We start from the raw sequence: 18,621 nt of genomic DNA on the forward strand, positions 1-18,621 counted from the left end.
AACTCATTTTACATAACAACATTAATGAGTTTTACCTTAATTTTAATACATGTATACAAGTTTGTTTGAAAATCTGCAGGACACCTTTAAGACAATTAAAAAGACAAGCAAAATTACAAAAAGCACAAATAGTGGCTTCCCTGCTTCTCTCTTTCCTTACCCTGGCATTCCATCACATGGCTGTGCTTAAACTAAACAAAACAGTCTCATCTATTGAGTCTTTCTTCAGGGTTTATTAGACAAGATTTTTAATTCTCTGTTTGTCTTATTGCCCAAAAAACATGGTCAAATTGACAGCAACAATGTGGTCAGCGCCCTGCCAGCTGTCTGGTCTTAATAGATTTTCCCTTCCAGTTTACTGCTATTTGGATCTAGTAGCAGAAAAGAGTGAGGTTGATGAAAGAGCTGTATCTACTGAGATAGATGATGTTGTATAGACTTAGAATATCAGGATCATGCTTTGACTCTTGCTGCCAGCGTACTCTGGCAACACAGGCAAATGATTTAGGTCCTAATGCACCAAAGTCCTCAAGCATAAGCTTAAATCTAAACAGAAGTTACCTCCTTCTCCACATCAATACCTTAAGGCCAGGCGCATGGTGAAACACATAGCTAAAATCACGTCTTGGTCTCAGAGAAAGCACTGCTGCTTCTGTAAAACAGTAGAAGAACCAACAATTCTCCCTGCTGTTTACATGGCTTGTGCTGCAGAGAGCAGAGAAGCACTTCACCCTGACAAGTCCCTTGGAAGGCACAACAAACGTACAGCTACTGCCACACTCACAAAATTGTAACATTAGTAAAACTAGCAGTTTGAACAGACTTTTGTTTAAGCCATGAAGCATACTTTACAGTTGGTAAAAGTACTTTCCTCTTATTTCAATGGGTTTGTACTTCAGTATTACTCTACACCACATGACCTCACATATCAATTTTTTCTCCTCTTCCCCCTTGAGCATACATACGAATCATTTAAAAGCAATTTACAACATGTCAAACTGCTTGTGGAGACTCTTAAGAATCTAATGCATGAAGTTAACCACTGGCATGATTTATTATTGAAGTTCCACTGTTATAAGTTGACAATTAAGAAATATTGATAAATGTAAACACATTATTGATGTCAATTAAAAAGCACAAGATTGATTAACCTCCCAGAGGTATACTGGCACAGGCAGTTAGAGAGTAATCATCCTCAGTAAGTATTCACTACTGACAAATGTGCACAGAAATTAGACTGCTGTGAGACAAAACGTACTTTCAATTAAAATTAAGATCATTTGAACACATAACCAAAGCATTGGGTCAACAACTACAAAAAACAACACAACTACAAACAAGATGCGTATTAATATGAAATGCTAAGCGATTAGGTCATTTGTAATGTTGTCATTAATGATGCACTGATAAAAATACAGTTAAAAATTACCAAACGAACTGCTCAGCTAGCAAATTACACTCATGAAAGGAAGATTAAACATTATTTAGCCACCATACTGCAGTGTTCATAGCTGCCCTGATGAGGGACAAGACTTTGCTTGCAGGATACACAATGGGTTTCCAAGTACGTATTTATGTACATTCTAGTGGTGATCAATCTATAAAGGTGAGCTCAAAATTCTACTTAGGAATAGTTCACTTTCTACAGAGAGAAGTCTTGGAAGGACATTCAGATATACATACCTTGGAGGGCGAAGCTTACATCTGACATAACCCAGACAGGAATCAGTTTGCGATTTAAATGTGACTGAAAGAATCTGGCCTCCTTTTTTGTTATTCTTTTTACTTGCTTGCAGAATTAATATACTGGCATAAAGCCTGTCACCAAGATGAAGGGCACTGCAGCTATAGCTTTCAATGACCAGAGGAAAAAAGAACATGCACAAAAAAAACAACACCTCACAACAAAACCCAAAAAAAAACCCCAAACACCTTCACCTCAGAAAGCACAGAGCTAAAGGCAGCAGCAATGCACCAGTACACCAAGGAGACTGCGTAAACACTAGTTAAACTTCTCACTAAGCTCTCATCTAGAAAACAAACTTCTGTGCTTAGACTTCCAAGATCTGTACTGATGTTGGAATATAGCAACTTCTTTCCCAAAAGCTTGGCCTTCACATCACGTATCAAAAATTCAAACATAACATGTCCTTGATTAATACATCCATGATAGAGCTTCTTTATCTAAAAGAGCCATGCATGAAGGCTACACTCATGTTTATGTGCATTGCCAAAATAAAGCTAGACCACTGTGAATCTACTTGCTTGTAAAATTCACTTAAATGGTATTAGTGACAGACACCACGTTTGGCGCTAACCTAACACACAGAAGTTAGCCCTTGATAAGCTGTAAAGAGAAAACCTCTATTTCTAACACCCCAAGAGACTGATAACTGAGCATGTCTGGAGAAAACACCATTAAAAAAAAGACACTGCATCCAGGTCTACATGTCTAGGTGACTTGTAGGACAATGGGGGCATCAACACCAATACCACCATCTTAAACCGCAGACTCAAGTTCAAGAGCAGCAGACACTGTCCTGGGGTCCTACAGCACCAAATATGTCAAAATGCCTCCTGGAGGAAAGCATACTTGCTCAGTTACGATGCTGCTGGACCTGACATCATATCCTTTCAATAAGCAGTACAAAACCAGGAGATAAAGTTCTCAGAAAGATAAATGAATAACAAGTTAGTAGAAAGCAAAAACCGTAGAAAATGAAAATCGAGATCACCTTTGTCATAATTCTGTAATGTCTTGCTTTTTTCAAAAGTCCTCAAAACAGCAATACCTTTCCTTGGTGTCTTGGTATACTTAAAACTGGTTTACCCTGTTATACCACCACAGATCTCCAGAGAGATCTATCATCTGAAATGAATGCAAGCTACAGTCTGTATGCAAGGGTTCTACAAGATGGCATGTTTGAAAAATAACACACAAAACACAGCCATACTTCTCTTTCTCCTATCTGGATTTTCCACAAATGTTCTTCTTTGCAGCAGACCGGCTCCTCCATGAAGCCACAAAGCAAGCAAAAGAAAACTCCTCCAAGCTGAGCATACTTTCAATGCTAGGAAATCTCCCTCAGCCATCATTGCTACCAGTCGGAACAGCAGACATTTCAGCATCACAGTCAGGTCATGAGCGTGGCAGAGGTCCTCTGAGCTTTGATCAAAATGAGTAGCACTTATTTTACCTTCCCTCTCTTGGTAATGCTTAGGATTTACAGTAAGACATGCATGTGTTTGCAATTACTCACCTTGTTTAGAAAAGGCCCACTTGATGTTTAGTGGCAAAAGCCATCCTTGTGAGCTGCATTCATTATCTACCAAGCAGAAGCCCTAAAACTCAACTCAAGAAGAAACACGAAAAGCTAAGGGTAGATGAATACATCTCACTGAAAATGAGATTTTTGCTTTTTTCTGGGGCTTTTTTCAGCACATAAATTTAATCAATGCTGCGACCTGATTCAGGAAGCTACCGACCAGCCAGGATGGTGAAGCTTTTCTATGGGGATGTTTGCACCTGGCACTGATTTGATCAGATGCAACGTACTGCCAAGCCAAATTGCCCACTAGAAAGTAAGTCCTCCTCCTGTCCTTCAGACAGCCTCCTCTGTGTGTAAGATCAGATGCTCAGAGCTCTGGATACATTACACAACTACTAATTGTTTATGATAAGGCCCCAATTTCTCCAGATTAGCAGCTAACTATAAGTTACAAAAATAATAACAGCTTTTTCTGAAAGATAAATTTTAAAAGCTGCTTCTAACAGTCTTGCATTGTTTTTTATTTTTTTATTTTTTTATTTTTTTGAAGGTTGCTGTGTGTGTCAAATGCTGTGCAGTAAGCACTTCTGTTATAGCTCTTACATCCGAGACGCAAAACTGCACGCTTACTTCTGAATGGCCTCTGCCTGCAGCCTGAAGGGCGCTTCCAATGCAGGGCTTACCTCTGTATTTAACATGACAGGCAGAAGCCACCACTTGCAATTTAGTCAGAGGCGCAAAAACCAGAAAATAATTTGTGAAAATTCAGTCTTGTTCTCCATCAAGAGAGATGAATGAGAGCCTGAGGAGTAACACTGCCCTGGAGATTCACATAGGTGTAACCTAGAGAGCAACAGCACCTGAAGGTAGGCAAGATGTCTGCTACACTTCCTGCACATCAAGGTGTTAGAAGTTAAGCTGGTCTGACAGCTCCAGGCTTATGGCAGCTGTTAAAGTATTGCATGTCCTCAAAACTACCCAACATACCAAGAGAAAAAGCTATTTGGGAAGAACATTTGAAGGAGAACTCACTACTAGCACGTCCTGTGAAGGGCCAAACTCCAAGTCACCTGTGCTCCAATTCAAATTTACCAAACCTTTTTTCCAAGTGACTCCTACTTCAATTTTCTCCTTGTTGCTTCTCACCCTTTCTTCCCTCCAAAACCTTAATGGACCCCCTCTCCTCCCCCCCCCCAAAAAAAGCATTCCTCCTTACCCTGGAATACAAAAGTGATGTGAATTTGATGCCTCCCCACTTCAGTTTGAAAATCACAGCATTGTTTGAGTTAGAAGGGATCTTTAAGGGCCATTTAGTCCAACTCCTCTGCAATGAACAGGGACATCTACAGCTACATCAGGTTGCACAGTCCTGTCCAGACTGACCTTGAGTGTCTCCTGGGACAAAGCATTCACCTCTCCGGGCAGCCTGTTCCAATGCCTCACTGCACTTAGCTTCAGGCTCTTATGTATCATTTACTAAAAGCTAGATATCATCAATCCCTGTCTTAGAATGACTAGATGACTATGAGAAGTGTTAAAAAAAAAAAAAAAAATAAAAAAATCAACCAAAAGATCTTTGGAATTAAAACCAAAATCAGCCCACAGAACAATTCCCCTGATGCCTCCACTATCCTAAGTCAGCTGACTAATTCCAGCATAAGTTTGGAACCAATCAAGTGGGAACTCATTAGGTGCTAAAGCAATTAAAAATTCACTACTTGTATTACACCAGACTAGGAGTAAGAAAAGAAGTTCAGGCCAATCATTTTGAATATAGCTAAATGCCACTGCCAGCATTTCAATCCACCTCACTGCCCACTCATCTATCCCACATTTTCTAAGTTCCATAACAAGAATGTTGTGAAAGACTGTGCTAAATGCCTTACTGAAGTCAAGGTACACAAGATCCACTGCTCTCCCCATATCTACCCAGCCAATGACATCATCACACAAGGATATCAGGTTGGTCAAGTGTAATGCAGAGAGTTCAAAACAAAACCATACCAACCATATTTACTGGAGATGCCAAATATGAAGAAGTAAAAGAATATGAAACCTAAATCTTACACTAACTATGACATGGACTTTCATCAAGACATAGTCATGAAGGATTTCATTAAACAGAGATAAAGTTACTATAATAAAATAATATTGCGAGGATTAGAAATGAACTTATAACATCCAAAAGGCTGCTAGCACTTAACATTTATTACCATTAGTGAAGCCTTTTTAATAAAGATTTCATACTTCCAAACCATGTTCCTTCAATCTTCTACACATCTGAAGGAAGCCATAAGAGAAGTCAAGCCTGAGGAAGGACAGCTTATGCCAATGAGGACGTTTGTCCGTCTCTCCCCTTAGAACACAGCCATGAACAGCTGCAAAGGAAGGAGATCCTTGTGTCTTGACTGGCTAACACTTCTGTGCCAAAGATTTGTGAAAAGTGATTTGCATCTCTCATTTGCAGTTATGTGGTATCAAAAATGGTACAACTGATAACATTTCAGGGCAAATTCTCCCGCCTCTCACATATTCCAACTGTGACAGAAATTCACAAACGACTCCATACTAGCATGGCTAGGAATGGCTGTTGCAATAATACTCATTCTTAAGGACACCAAAGAATTGTCCCGAAACCTTCTAAAAAAACTTTCTACTTGTGACTGTGCATTTCAGACACAGTCACCTCCCTTCTTGAAAGGGAGGATGCCATAAATGGTGTTGTTTACACAGTTAAACACACGAGCACATGATCTTCATAAACTACATTAAGAATCAGAGTTGTTCCTTTAGCAACCCTATTTTTAAATCAAAACATGCTGAGGAGGGCTATGGTGGAGATTAATGTTCCTCCATGCTTTTCAGTTTTATAAAGCTACTTTTATAACATTCAAGTAAATTGAACAGTGACTGACACGAAGAAAATGACAGTCATCTGTCACTATTTCACATTTCCCACTAGGCTGATTCAAACAGTTATTTATGAACCTTACACTTCAGTGGTCACTCTGATGACTAAACCATAAATTAGAATGTAAAGTGAATATAAATTTGATTTTAGAGTAACAACAAATTGTCAACTAGGTGAGATATTATTTAATTTCTATTGATACGCTATGAAAAGTCAGCAATAACAAAATGTGCTACATCATAATAAATCCCAAATCTAGCAAAAAATGCTCACTAGATCTTATTCTTGCTTGTGCCTTTAAAAACACACGTTATGCTCAGTTAGTTTCAAATACAAACTCTTAATAATGTCAGATGACATCATTACTTATATTTTCAATTAAACAAAGCACAAGAATGATTCTTCTGCCCCCACATTTAATCTGCATGATTAAATGCTCTGCAAGCACATATTAATATGAAATTTGATTCTAAGGATACTATAGTTCTGATGAAAAGTTTACTTTTAAGAGACACTCATGGGTCCCTTCCAACTCAGAATATTGTACAACTCTGACTCACTATAGAAATTCTGCAAAGAACAACAGTTCTCTATGTATTAGAAAAACTTTTCTTTGGGTACACTGCTGGGTGAAGGAATGCCTGAGCAAAACCAAGATGTTGTAACCAAAGCTTCAGGAAGTCTTGAAGGAACTCATGGCTCAAAATTTATCTTGATGAACTCATTTTCCTTTACAAGATCATTTTTTGCTAAGCGTTCCTCTGCCTTACATTGCTGTTTTGACTCCAACAAATACATACATTATAGAAATACGTTTCTTGCTTTGAAATTGGAAATCTTCTAGTACTGCAACACATGAAATAATTTAATGTAAGTTTCAATTTTAGCAGTGTTAAAATGTGAAAGTTGTGCTGAAGTCTCTATCATTCCTCATCTTTCAAGTGCATTTTTGCTACAATCATTACATGGAATGATACAAAAATGTGATCCAATTTAAAACTTCTTCTTCAGCAGATACATATTGCACATGGGAGAAACCCCTTCAATTACTGAATTCAATTAGAAAAACTTCTGGCTTTAGTAATAACCAAAGCCCTTTTGCATTATTCTGGTTACATCATAGTGACAAAGACATCCTTCAAGGAACAACCACATTCATAAAGGTAGGTATTCAATGCCATTTGCTTGACAACAGTTTATAATGTATTTAACATATTCACACTAAGCACAAGTTTTATATGTTTGTAAAGATAAAATACATACATGGAGATTTTCATATTCAGAAAACACCAGTGGAACTTGAATCAAAAGCATACTAGAAGCCCACATGCCTTTACTGTTTCTGATTGTCTTCCTGGCTGAAAGATTCACACCTACACATAAAGCATTTTAAAGCAAGAATTATATGTTACACTGTAAACTGAAATATGGCTCTTCAAGATTTCTCTAATGTGAACTGAGAAACATTTATTACAGTATGTACTATAATATTTATTTGATTAAGTAGCAAAGCGGAAGAAAAAAGTAGCACATTAGAATGGTTGTGCCAGTAGAATTAGCAGAATCCTTCATAAGAGAAAAAATTCTAGTCTTGTCTATTTTTTTTAATTGTTGTCGTGCTCTTGATTACCATATTATACTTTTATCATTGCATAACAGACAGGTTTATGATATTACCTGTTGGTCATGTACATGGTTGTTAAAGCTATGTCTGTAAGGACTGGCACATACATGTGTCTTATGCATGTTTACTATCAACCAATGAATGCAAAGTGTTCTTACAGCACAACTACTCCTTTACAACAAACAGCAACTGTGTGTAACATCAACAGATTAATCAGGCCTGCCTCTTCTTCCTACTCTTTCGAAGATAGTTGAAATATCTGATAATGAATGATGATCTTTAGGGTAAAACGAAAATTCATAGGATTTGAAACAAGATGCACACCATAGAGAGGAGAAAGAGTTTCCTCCGTCAAGACTCTTGTTTTAGAAAACTTTTTCCACTATCTACAGTAACAAGATAATCTCTATGTTCACAAGATTTGTGCAGAAGAGTTAAGCCGTATTTTAAAATCTGTCCCAGATCTATTACAGCTGAGATGAATAGAAAGAATCATGTCTTCTTAAAGGAAAAAGGATGAAAGCTTTTATTTTAGGAGGACTTACCCACCATCTAACTTCGAACTGGTCTTTTTGTTTAGGCTTATACAGAGAATCAAATTCTACCTGTATGAAGTTGTGGTACCCCAAAAGTTAATATGCTATGAACCATTCCCACATCCAAGTTAGCTACATAGGACTGGTACTTTCACCTGTTTGTAGTGTTCTGATATCTTGACATTGGACTCTTTTTAGAAAGAGCTTGTTCTTACGAAAAGTTGTGCCAGTAGGTCCTAGTAACAACATTTAAAACCATAAATAAAATGTATTACCACATCAGTCACCCATTTCACAGCAATACAGTTACCATAGCAGCCTCACTAACATTTTTCCAACTTATCAAAGTTATGTTTATATTTTCACTCACAGCCAGAAAAATTTTCTGACACGTTGACATTTTATTAATTAAAATTCCAAACGAACCTTATCTATAGCATTTCATTATGGGAGATCCCATCTCCACAAACTGTTACTACTATCGTGCAAAGTTCTGCAAGTGGCAGAATTGGTCCCTCTACCATTCTTATATTTCACTATTTGTTTATGATTTTCTCCTGTCTGCTTACTTTTCTGCATAACGGATCTGCATATATTGCCTATTCAAGTTCCTATCTAAATATGGTACCTAGTGGAAAGGACAGAGATACTACTAGAGCTACTCAGACCATGCCAGAGAAAAGTACTGCCAGTGACTCAACTTTTTTCCAGGAAAAACGTATCACCCTGTTTGGAAATACATTTAGTCAGCATTTACTTAATTCGCTTTATGATTTTCATGTTCTGATGTTGCACAAACAGTGTATCTGGAGCTGGGGAAAAACAGCCAGAGAAGGCAAGACTATGTGGAAAGGTTGTCACAGCCACACTTATAAAACTGTGATGCAAGGAATAAGGAATGGAAATCTGTGAAAGTATGCTCTGAAAGTAAATATCTCCTATATTTCATTATGTCAGCCCAAGCCATCAAAGGCAGATGTTGGTGGTATGGCAGTAGAAGTTGAACCTTCCTATCAGTATTCCATTACATTTTGTTGCTGTGGGACAGATGGCAGCAGAGGTAGTCTGACAAAATGACATCTGACACAGAAGCGTGGAAGAAGCAAAGGTGTGGAATCAAATTCCTCCAAGTGGAAAAAAATGGCACTTGTTGACATTTAATGAATGCTTGCTGAATGCTTCTGGAGACCAACCAGTAGAGGTGAGCACAGTGAGACGGTGGGTGGTGCATCTCAGCAGTGGCAACAGTGACAGTGGGCCACCTCCACAGATGCAGATTTTTACTAGTGGGGCATGCAGGCTCTCTTTTATCACTGGTGAAAATATGTAGCTAATGGTGGTGATCAGTGAGGAAAGGTATTTTGTGTCTGAAAATTTGCTCTATCAAATAGCCTTATTGTGCTCTTTGTATCTGTTGCAGTTTCTGTGGAAATAAACAGGAGGCAGTGCTTTTGAAGTGACCTACATAATATACATGAGCTAGAGAAAAGAGATTCAAAGGAAATTGAGGGCAGAACATAGGAACAGAGTGAAGAGGAACACAAAGATAGTAAGATAAACAGCTGAAAAAATAACACAAGACATACAAATTTTTATCTTCAGGCTACTGGAATAAGCATCCCTAAATTCCCCATTGCAACCACAGTGGATAAATGAATCCTTTCATCCTCACAAACCCAGACATACAAAAACTATGGTTCATCCAGGGATGTTTTGCACAAGGACCTATTTTTTCCACCTATAATAGCATAAGCCAGTTCAATAAGATGTATACAACTCTTAGATAAAATAACAGAAGTAAATGTACCTGCCGATGAATAATCTCCAGGTTTTCTTTCGCTTTATTCACTAGTTCTTCTATTTTTGCAGAATCCTTTATACTCTTGTTTTCTCTGAAGGCATCTCTTATCCTTCTGATGGCGTATGTCCTAAATATAAACAACAAGACAACATGTTTATAAACGTGCCACAGTTTTATGTCATTTCAACATGCCATAAAACATACTGAATTAGTTCAATAAATGTACACATGTGCTTTTTTCAAAATATATATTTGTATTTAGAATTTTGTTGGAGTAGAAATAGTGACCACATTAAAAAAGTAATTTTACTGAAAGTTGTAGGAAATCCTCACACTTTCCATATCAGTCAAGTCACAGAATGATAGAATGTATTGGGCTGAAGGTGGCTTTAAAGATCATCTCGTTCCAAATCCCCATTAAATCAGTCCCTACAGCTCTGCTTGTTTCTGCCATAAACATACTATTGCATCCCCAGCCTGCTTAATGCAAAGCTCAAGAATATTAAAAACAAACAAAACCCCAAAAAGCAACAGCAACAAAACAAGAATAAAAAAAGTCATATCCCAAGTGATTTTTCATCAGTGTGATTACTTTTATTCCTAGAGCTCTGGAGCTCTCAGTGCTAACTGCTGCATGCATTATACATTATTACCAGTTCTGACTTTCCAATCTGGCAGTCACAGCTAGAATCATGGATTGGCCATACCAAAAAGGGCTCCTTTTTTGTTATTCCTTCCTTCTCCTGACAAAGCATATTTCAACTTGCAGTCCAATACCTCCTCAACCACTTCATCACTCACAAGCAGTAACACACATGATCTCTGCAAGCAGGGAGAGCTTTTGATTTCTCCTTTCAGAGAGGAAGATCCAAACGTGCAGTCATCTCTGAAATTGTCCTGTTTTGTCTGAAGCCAGTAAGAACCTTTATGCAGTTTGCAGAGTATTGCTTAACAAAAAACAGTGCCCATTTCAATAATAAAACAAAATTTTTAGACTCAGCAGTACATACTTTTTATTACACATTTGTTAGAAGGAGAACTGGCCTTTTGCTCAGCTATCTTGCTAACATTCTACTTCTCTACTACCTGGTCAGTACTACTTTCAATACAGAAAGTAAAACCCTGTGTGGGGCACTAGAAGTAAAAAAAGGTGCTGACAACACCACTATTTGAGCAATGTTTCAACAACTGTTTTCAGTCCTGTGTACAAGTGAAACACGAGATGCAAAATTGCTTTGAACATGATCATGAAAAACCCCGCACACTATACTGAGAAATTAAATAAAAATTGGCGGAGGCTACAGAGAAGGGGAAAGGAAGAAAATGAAGGATCACCAGATAGTGTCACTCCATGCCATTAGATGGTGCTCTCCAGCTCCTAATGCAGGCACCATCAGCCAAAAGGCATATTTTCTCTTTGAGCTCATAAATAATACATTTCAATCACAAGAACCAGGATGGTTATGGAGTCCCACCCTGCTGCCACACACCGGCAGATGGTGTGCGCTTTTAATTAGGGCCTGTTCACCTATAATGTGACACTGGGGTGTGCGAGTGAGCGAGCGTTTGTATGTGTGAAGCTAATAGAATGTATTAAAAATGGAAGCTCATTCTCATCTGCAGCTGGTGTCCTAGAAAGATTTGAAGGGGAAGCTGCTTTCTCCTAGGAATAGAAAAAAAACAACAAACGAAACAACAAAAACCAAACCCCAAACAACTCCAAGTCATTAAGAGGCAGTGTAATTTTGTTGCTTGATAATGGATGGATTTCAAATCATCCCACATATCTATGTAGGGTTTAACTGTGCAGAAACATAATATTTTCTGCAAGAAAGGAAGGACTGACAAAAGATACAAGGTCTTAACATAATTTGTTTTCTTAGCTTAAAGGAAAAGGAACAACAGCAATCAACAATAAAACAGCAAGCATCCATTATTGGGAGCAAGTCTTCCAAAATGCAATACAAATGGGTATGCTATCTTAAGAAAAAAGAAAAATAGATGGAACTCAAGTAAATTCTTATTCAGCACACACCTACAGACTGTATTTTCCAATTTGTACATATGGTGTGTTAATTGTTCTGTTTTCTCCCTCTTTCTGTCACTACACCCAACAGCCATTGAGAAAGAAAAAAAAATGTAATAAAAAACTGGTCTGATAGTTTCTGACCATAGATAGGAAACATGTTGCTTTGTTTTTCCTCTGAATATCTTTAAATCTTTATAATGTAAACACTCAAATGAAGCTGTTCCACAGACACTTAAACACAATTCTCCAGCTTAATCATTACACTTCCAGTATATTCTAAATGTGCTCCAAAGAACAGCTCTGTATCACAGTACTACACTAAGGTTAGATTCAAAGTGCCACTGAACATAAGGAAAAGCTGAACTCAAAGCTCCAACCAGATACTATACTTGACTGTACAGTAAAGTACCCATTTTCCCCCGCTTTCTATAAGCTTGAGTTGGGAAGCAGCATCAGTTTGAAGTACCAGTGCCCCCCACAGTTCAAGAATAGAGTATATATCAAAACCTAGTACTAATGTGGCTTCAAGTCCATGAACAACTGACTTCTTTCATAAACACAGTAACGCATGTGGCAACATGCTGCAAGCACATATGTGGTATGAACGAACCTAATTCTTCAGACATATCTGTCTTGTTAAGAGCACTACTCTCCCAGATTTCTGGGTGATGAAGAGAGACTGGTCAGCTGATCAACTCCCCTTATGCTGGGTATTTTCAGTTTGGTAAACATAAACACCAAAAAACAATTGTGCACCATTTGAAGGCACAGCCAGTGGTGAACAATGCATGTCTATCTTCATAGAATCTAACAAAAATCAAACTCAAAACAGCACTTCTTGAAGACAGGGAAAAATGAATAAAAACCGTACTATAAAGTTAGACAGTTGCAGAACTCATGGATGCCAGCCCAGTGTCTGATCCAGGTCTGACCCAGTCCTACTTGACACAATGACAGAAGCCCAAGGTACAGTGAGTAAGAAACATACATTTATTACTATTTTCCTATACCGATGAGCTCAGTTGGCTCTGCATGAGACTAGATAAGCATTAGCAATGGGAAAGAGGACAGCATAAAGCAGTGCTGATTCAGCTGGGTGCAGTGCATGACAGATCCCTCTGCTAGAGAAGCTAAGCAAAGCAGATAATTAACTGCACTCTTCAGGGAGAAGGCAATGAGAGAGCTCCCTAGAGAACTAGAATGGGAAAGCAATCCTGCCTACACTAGACACAAGCAGATTCTCTATCTTTGGGAAAGGTCCTAGAAATGCAAGAGTGCTCATTAAGAAACATTGTTACAAATGAAAACTCAAAGTACACTTCACAATCTACTATTTTGCTCATCATTATCTGGAAACAGATACTAAAGAACAGCTAAAAGATGCAGGAAGATTCTACAATTCTACCTATGATTCTAAACCCCTTCCTTTTTGTCATCAAGCCAACTGAGGTCTTAATAGAATCACAGAATCACCAAGGTTGGAAAAGACCTTCAAGATCATCCAGTCCAACCATCCACCCATCACCAATAGTTCTCACTAAACCATGTCCCTCAACAAAATCCAAACGTTCCTTGAACACCTCCAGGGTCGGTGACTCCACCACCTCCCTGGGCAGCCTATTCCACTGCCTGACCACTCTTTCAGAAAAGCAGTATTTCCTAATGTCCAGCCTAAACCTCCCCTGGTGCAGCTTGAAGCCATTCCCTCTAGATTAGTTAGACAAGAGAAGAGACCAACCCCCACCTCCCTTCAGGTAGTTACAGAGAGCAATAACGTCTCCCGAGCCTCCTCTTCTCCAGACTGAACATTCCCAGCTCCTTCAGCCGCTCTTCATAAGCCCTGTGCTCCAGACCCCTCACCAACTTTGTCACCCTTCTTTGAACCCGCTCCAGGGCCTCAATGTCTTTCTTGCAGTGAGGGGCCCAAAAGTGGACACAGTACTCGAGGTGCGGCCTCACCAGAGCCGAGTGCAGGGGGACAATCACTGCCCTGTTCCTGCTGGCAACACCTTTCCTGATGCACTTTTGATTGTATCCTATGTGAAGACTTCCCAGCTAACTAGTGATAACAGCATGCAAGCAAGAATGTACAGTTCAATATATTCACTTCAGCAGTTCTTATGTGCACGCATGCAAAGAGTTTTTACAATCCCTACTTACATGTATCCACCGCACAATTAACTCCCAATTAATTCAAAGTAATGTAATCAATGTGTAACAGATTCACTACAATGGCTTCAGACCAAAGCTGCTGCAGGCGGATGGCTACACAAGGTAATGAATTTGCACAAGTAGAGCTTGCTCTGAAAGTAACACCTCCTATATTTTATGATGTTGGCCCACAACATCAGAGGCAGATGTTGGTGGTATGGCAGTAGAGCTTGTACCTTCCCATCAGTATTCTGTTACATTCTGTTGCTGTGGGACAGATGGCAGCAGAGGGCAGTCTGACAAATTGGCATCTGATATGGAAGTGCATATGAAGCAAAGGTGTGGAATTAAATTTCTCCATGTGGAAAAAATAGCACCCAGTGACATAAAATGAATGCTTCTGGAGACCAACCATGGATGTGAGCACAGTGAGGTGGTAAGTAGTGCATTTGTGCAGCAGCAGTAATGACAGTGGGTCATCTCCACAGGTGCAGATTTTTATGAGTGTGGCATGCAGGCTCTTGTTCGTCACTGGCAAAAATGCATAAATAATGATGGTGATTGTTGAAAAGAGATGTTTTGAGGCTGAGAATCTGCTCTACCAAATTGCGTTATTGTCCTCTTTGTACTCCCTCTGAAATAAATAGGAGGCATTACTTTTGGAGCAACTTAGAAAACAATATAGATGGGGCTTAATGTGAGAACAATGTCAAGGCATTAAGACAGATTCTAAAGGAGTGAGCGCTATCTGCTAATGTTAAGAGACAACAATGTCCCTGAAATAACAGCAAAACCCACAAAACTATGATCAGGAAAGTCTTTTTCCTAATGCTCCAAGAGCCCTTTTTTCTTTTCCTGAAGCACAATTGAAAGCCTAACATCAGGCCCCATAAAAACAAAGCCTACAAGAAATGAAGTCTGAAACAATGATTATTAAATAAAAAAAATCACAACAGAGTTACTTCAGAAAATAAATGCTGCTTGGGAATTTAGGCACTTTATTTCCGAAGTGTTTACTTATCTAATCTGATGTCTAACTAGAAAATATATCATAAAAAAACCCAACAGTTTCCTTTCCAAGTCCTCACTCTTGTACCTTTGTGCTCTACTAAACTGGAATGTAAGAAAAAAGGTTGAGAACTGTGCAGCTGCACTTTTTAGCATTATAACTTCAAAATAAATCTGGCCCAATAATGTTAAAACTCAGCAGCACTTCGCATTTACCAGTATCACAACCTACTTCAGTTTTAAGTCCTATTTCAAAGACAGCTTTACATACGTTGATATTTCCTCTTGGCAACAGCATACAAATAAAATCTATTAATTGATCACATCACAGTTAAAGTTGTTAAAGACAACACACAGCTAAACACTATGGCTATTAAGATTTGTTAGTCAGTGAGTACTCACACAAAGACAGAAGAGGAGGACTGTGATACACAACCTGAGCAAATAGAGCAGACATCATTGGGGGAAGCTGCTGTCACTCAAGATTTTCAAAATAGGAATAAATTAAAATGCATTTTTCCTTTCTGGCTTAAGTTGCATTTAACAAAAAAGGTGAGTGATCAGCATCTAATCTCTAGCAAGTCCACAGTGGTTAAATATTCTGAAACAAAAGTATACTGTGCTTTTACTTAACTAGATAATGTGCAGAAGGGAGATAACGATATACAATAAAAAAATACCATAGTGAGGGATTCTTCCTGTAAAAGGCAATTGTTTCCTTTCACTAACTGTATTTTCTTATTACCTCCTCCCTTTCAATCTATTGGATTGAAACATGTATTAATTTATGGCAAGAGTGATATGAATTTTCAGACTTTGCCACTGTTACTAACAAATTAGCACCTTAAATTTTTGTTAGTATTAGTAGTAAACGGGAACTACTAGTATTACTAATAATCCGTGGTACAGGCTGCCCAGTGAGGTTGTGAATGTCCCCTTCCTGGAAGCATTCAAGGCCAGGCTGGATGGGAATCTGAGCAACCCGGTCTAGAGGGAGATGTCACAGCACCATTTCGGTCAGAAAGGAGCTGGAGAGACCTCCAGCCCCACCTTCTGGTGAAGCCAGCAATGGCATCAGACCATGTCCCTCGGTGCCTCGTCTTTTCAGGGCTTCAAAACCAGGATGGTGATCCGACCACTCCTCTGGGTAACATGATGGCTTGCTTACACATCTTTGCGTGGAAAAAAAACTTTCAGCCAGCCTAATAAATTCTTTTTATTTTATATTTTATGTCTCATGTTCTCCTGCCCAGCACCTGTGGGTTCTCTGGTAGGCTGCTATTAGTTGCCTTCAAAGTTGTCTCTTGTTCAGGATGAAGAACAAGCCCAGTTCCTTCAGCCTCTCCTAACTGATGCAGGTGCTTCAGCTCTCAATCATCCCTTGGTGGTTTCTGCTGGACTTGTTTCACATTATCCATGTCCCCATCTCACAAGAAAGACAAGACTAGATATGGCCTAGCAAGCACTGAATAGAAGGGGATGATCATTTCCCTCCATTCACTGGCTGTGAAATTATTGATGCAGCCCAGGGTATTCTTGGTCTTTCTTGCTGCTCAGGCCCCGTTTGCTGGGAACCCTGCCCCTTCACAGCACAGCTGCTCTCCAGCTGCTCTGCCCTCACACTGTTCTATTGCCATTTTTTTCACATTTGCTCTCACTGAATTTTGCTGCTGGTCTATCCTTCAGACTTCAGGTGTCTCTGGATGGCAGCCCTACTCATCTGCATTAATCCATTCCCCAGCGCAGAGTCACCTGCAAAGTTTATGAATATGCACTATTTACTTCCTCCAGGTCATCAATAAAGATGACCCAAACATCTTTATGTCCCCAGAATACTACCACTGCTATTCATAGTTCCTACGACTATTTCTGCAGTTCTTTGAAACATTCACTTTTGTTGCTATACTTCTAAAAATAAAAGTAGTTACTGGCTTAACTGTAAGTGTAAAGAATCTCTGCAGAAGGGAGTGCTTTTCATAAGGTTGGGGTTAAAAGAAAAAAGGGAAGATGTCCAAATGAAAGAGATCTTTTAATCTTAACTGGAGTTGTAACTGCAATGTTATATTGCAGCAGCAGTTTAAAAAGGGGGGTTACCACTGAAGGACCAAATCAAATAAGTTGTTCAGTTAACAAGGCACAAGGCGGGGATGTGCTACAGGAACTAGAAGCAGAATTTGCTACAGATGAAAAGCATCCTGATGGCCTCAAATGACAAATATTTCTCTGCTGAGCCTTCACCACCCAAGATCCTGGCAACTCTTCATAAGGATATCAGGGCAGCTGAGCAGTCCAATTACCAAGCAAGAAATGCCTGGAAATGCAAACTCAAATCCTGACAAAGCTGATTTCTCTCCTTCTTGGGATAGATATATACTACTCCATTTGTTATATATATAAGCAGCTCTTAATAAAAGTCTAGCCTGCTGTGAACTGCCATTAGAAATTCCATTGTATTTTTCCAGAAACACTAGAGTTTCAGTCTAACACTGTTGCCAAAATTTCTCTCTTTACTGCTGTCTAGGGATTGCTTTTCATTCAAAAGAGAAATCATCTGGTTAGTGACATAGATAACCAAGAAATGGTCAGCCATAGTGCAGTTCTTGTCAGCGCTAACCATTCATTTAGAAACCAAGAAGGTACTGAGCAGCCTCACTGGCTGGAAGCATTTCCCACTTGTCAGCATTTCTGAAATTAAGACTTAGATTTAACACATACAGTTACAGTAGTCAATATTATTCCTTTAATACAGAAGTGACAAAAATGCCAATTCCTTGAGGGGACAAAAAAAAAAAAAAAAAAAAAAAAAAAAAAAAAAAAAAAAAAAAGGAGAGGGAAGAAATCAAGTACCTGAAATATGTTGATAGCATACAGGTTTAAAGTTACAACCAACCGAGATACCTTGAATTATGACAGACTTAAAGACAGTTTTCTGAAGGTTTTCTGAGGAGTTGATTGACTGGTTCTTTTGACAAGCTAATAATTATGAGTACAAAAGAGACACTCAGAAGATTTACTTGGCAAAAGCAATCCTCAAATTCTATTAACTGTTTAAATATCATAGATTCACAAAGAATCTAGTAATGGAAATCATACTGAAATTAGACAATCTAATGATCTCATGACAAAGAAAACAATAAACCAAGAGTATCCCTTACCAATCAGAACCCTTAACAATCCATACAAAATAACAAACTCCCCTGTTCTGTCTGCTTACAGATAATTCGCTATAAGCTACATGATTCAAAAGACTGTCATTCCTCTCCATATTTTATCCTCTCATCCATGTCTTTGA

General features: G+C 38.7%; 1 protein-coding gene across 2 annotated transcripts in view; it reads right to left on the reverse strand.

Annotated features, from left to right (window-relative positions):
- LYRM4 (LYR motif containing 4) overlaps positions 1-18,621 on the reverse strand; it is an 81,298-nt gene that overhangs the window by 48,511 nt on the left and 14,166 nt on the right. For both annotated transcript variants that reach the window (XM_048938496.1, XM_048938495.1), the window contains exon 2: positions 10,148-10,268. In XM_048938496.1, the coding sequence (XP_048794453.1) occupies positions 10,148-10,268 (121 nt within the window). The remainder of the gene's footprint in view (positions 1-10,147; positions 10,269-18,621) is intronic.

The sequence above is a fragment of the Lagopus muta genome, chromosome 3, assembly GCF_023343835.1.
Source record: "Lagopus muta isolate bLagMut1 chromosome 3, bLagMut1 primary, whole genome shotgun sequence".
NCBI lineage: Eukaryota > Metazoa > Chordata > Aves > Galliformes > Phasianidae > Lagopus > Lagopus muta.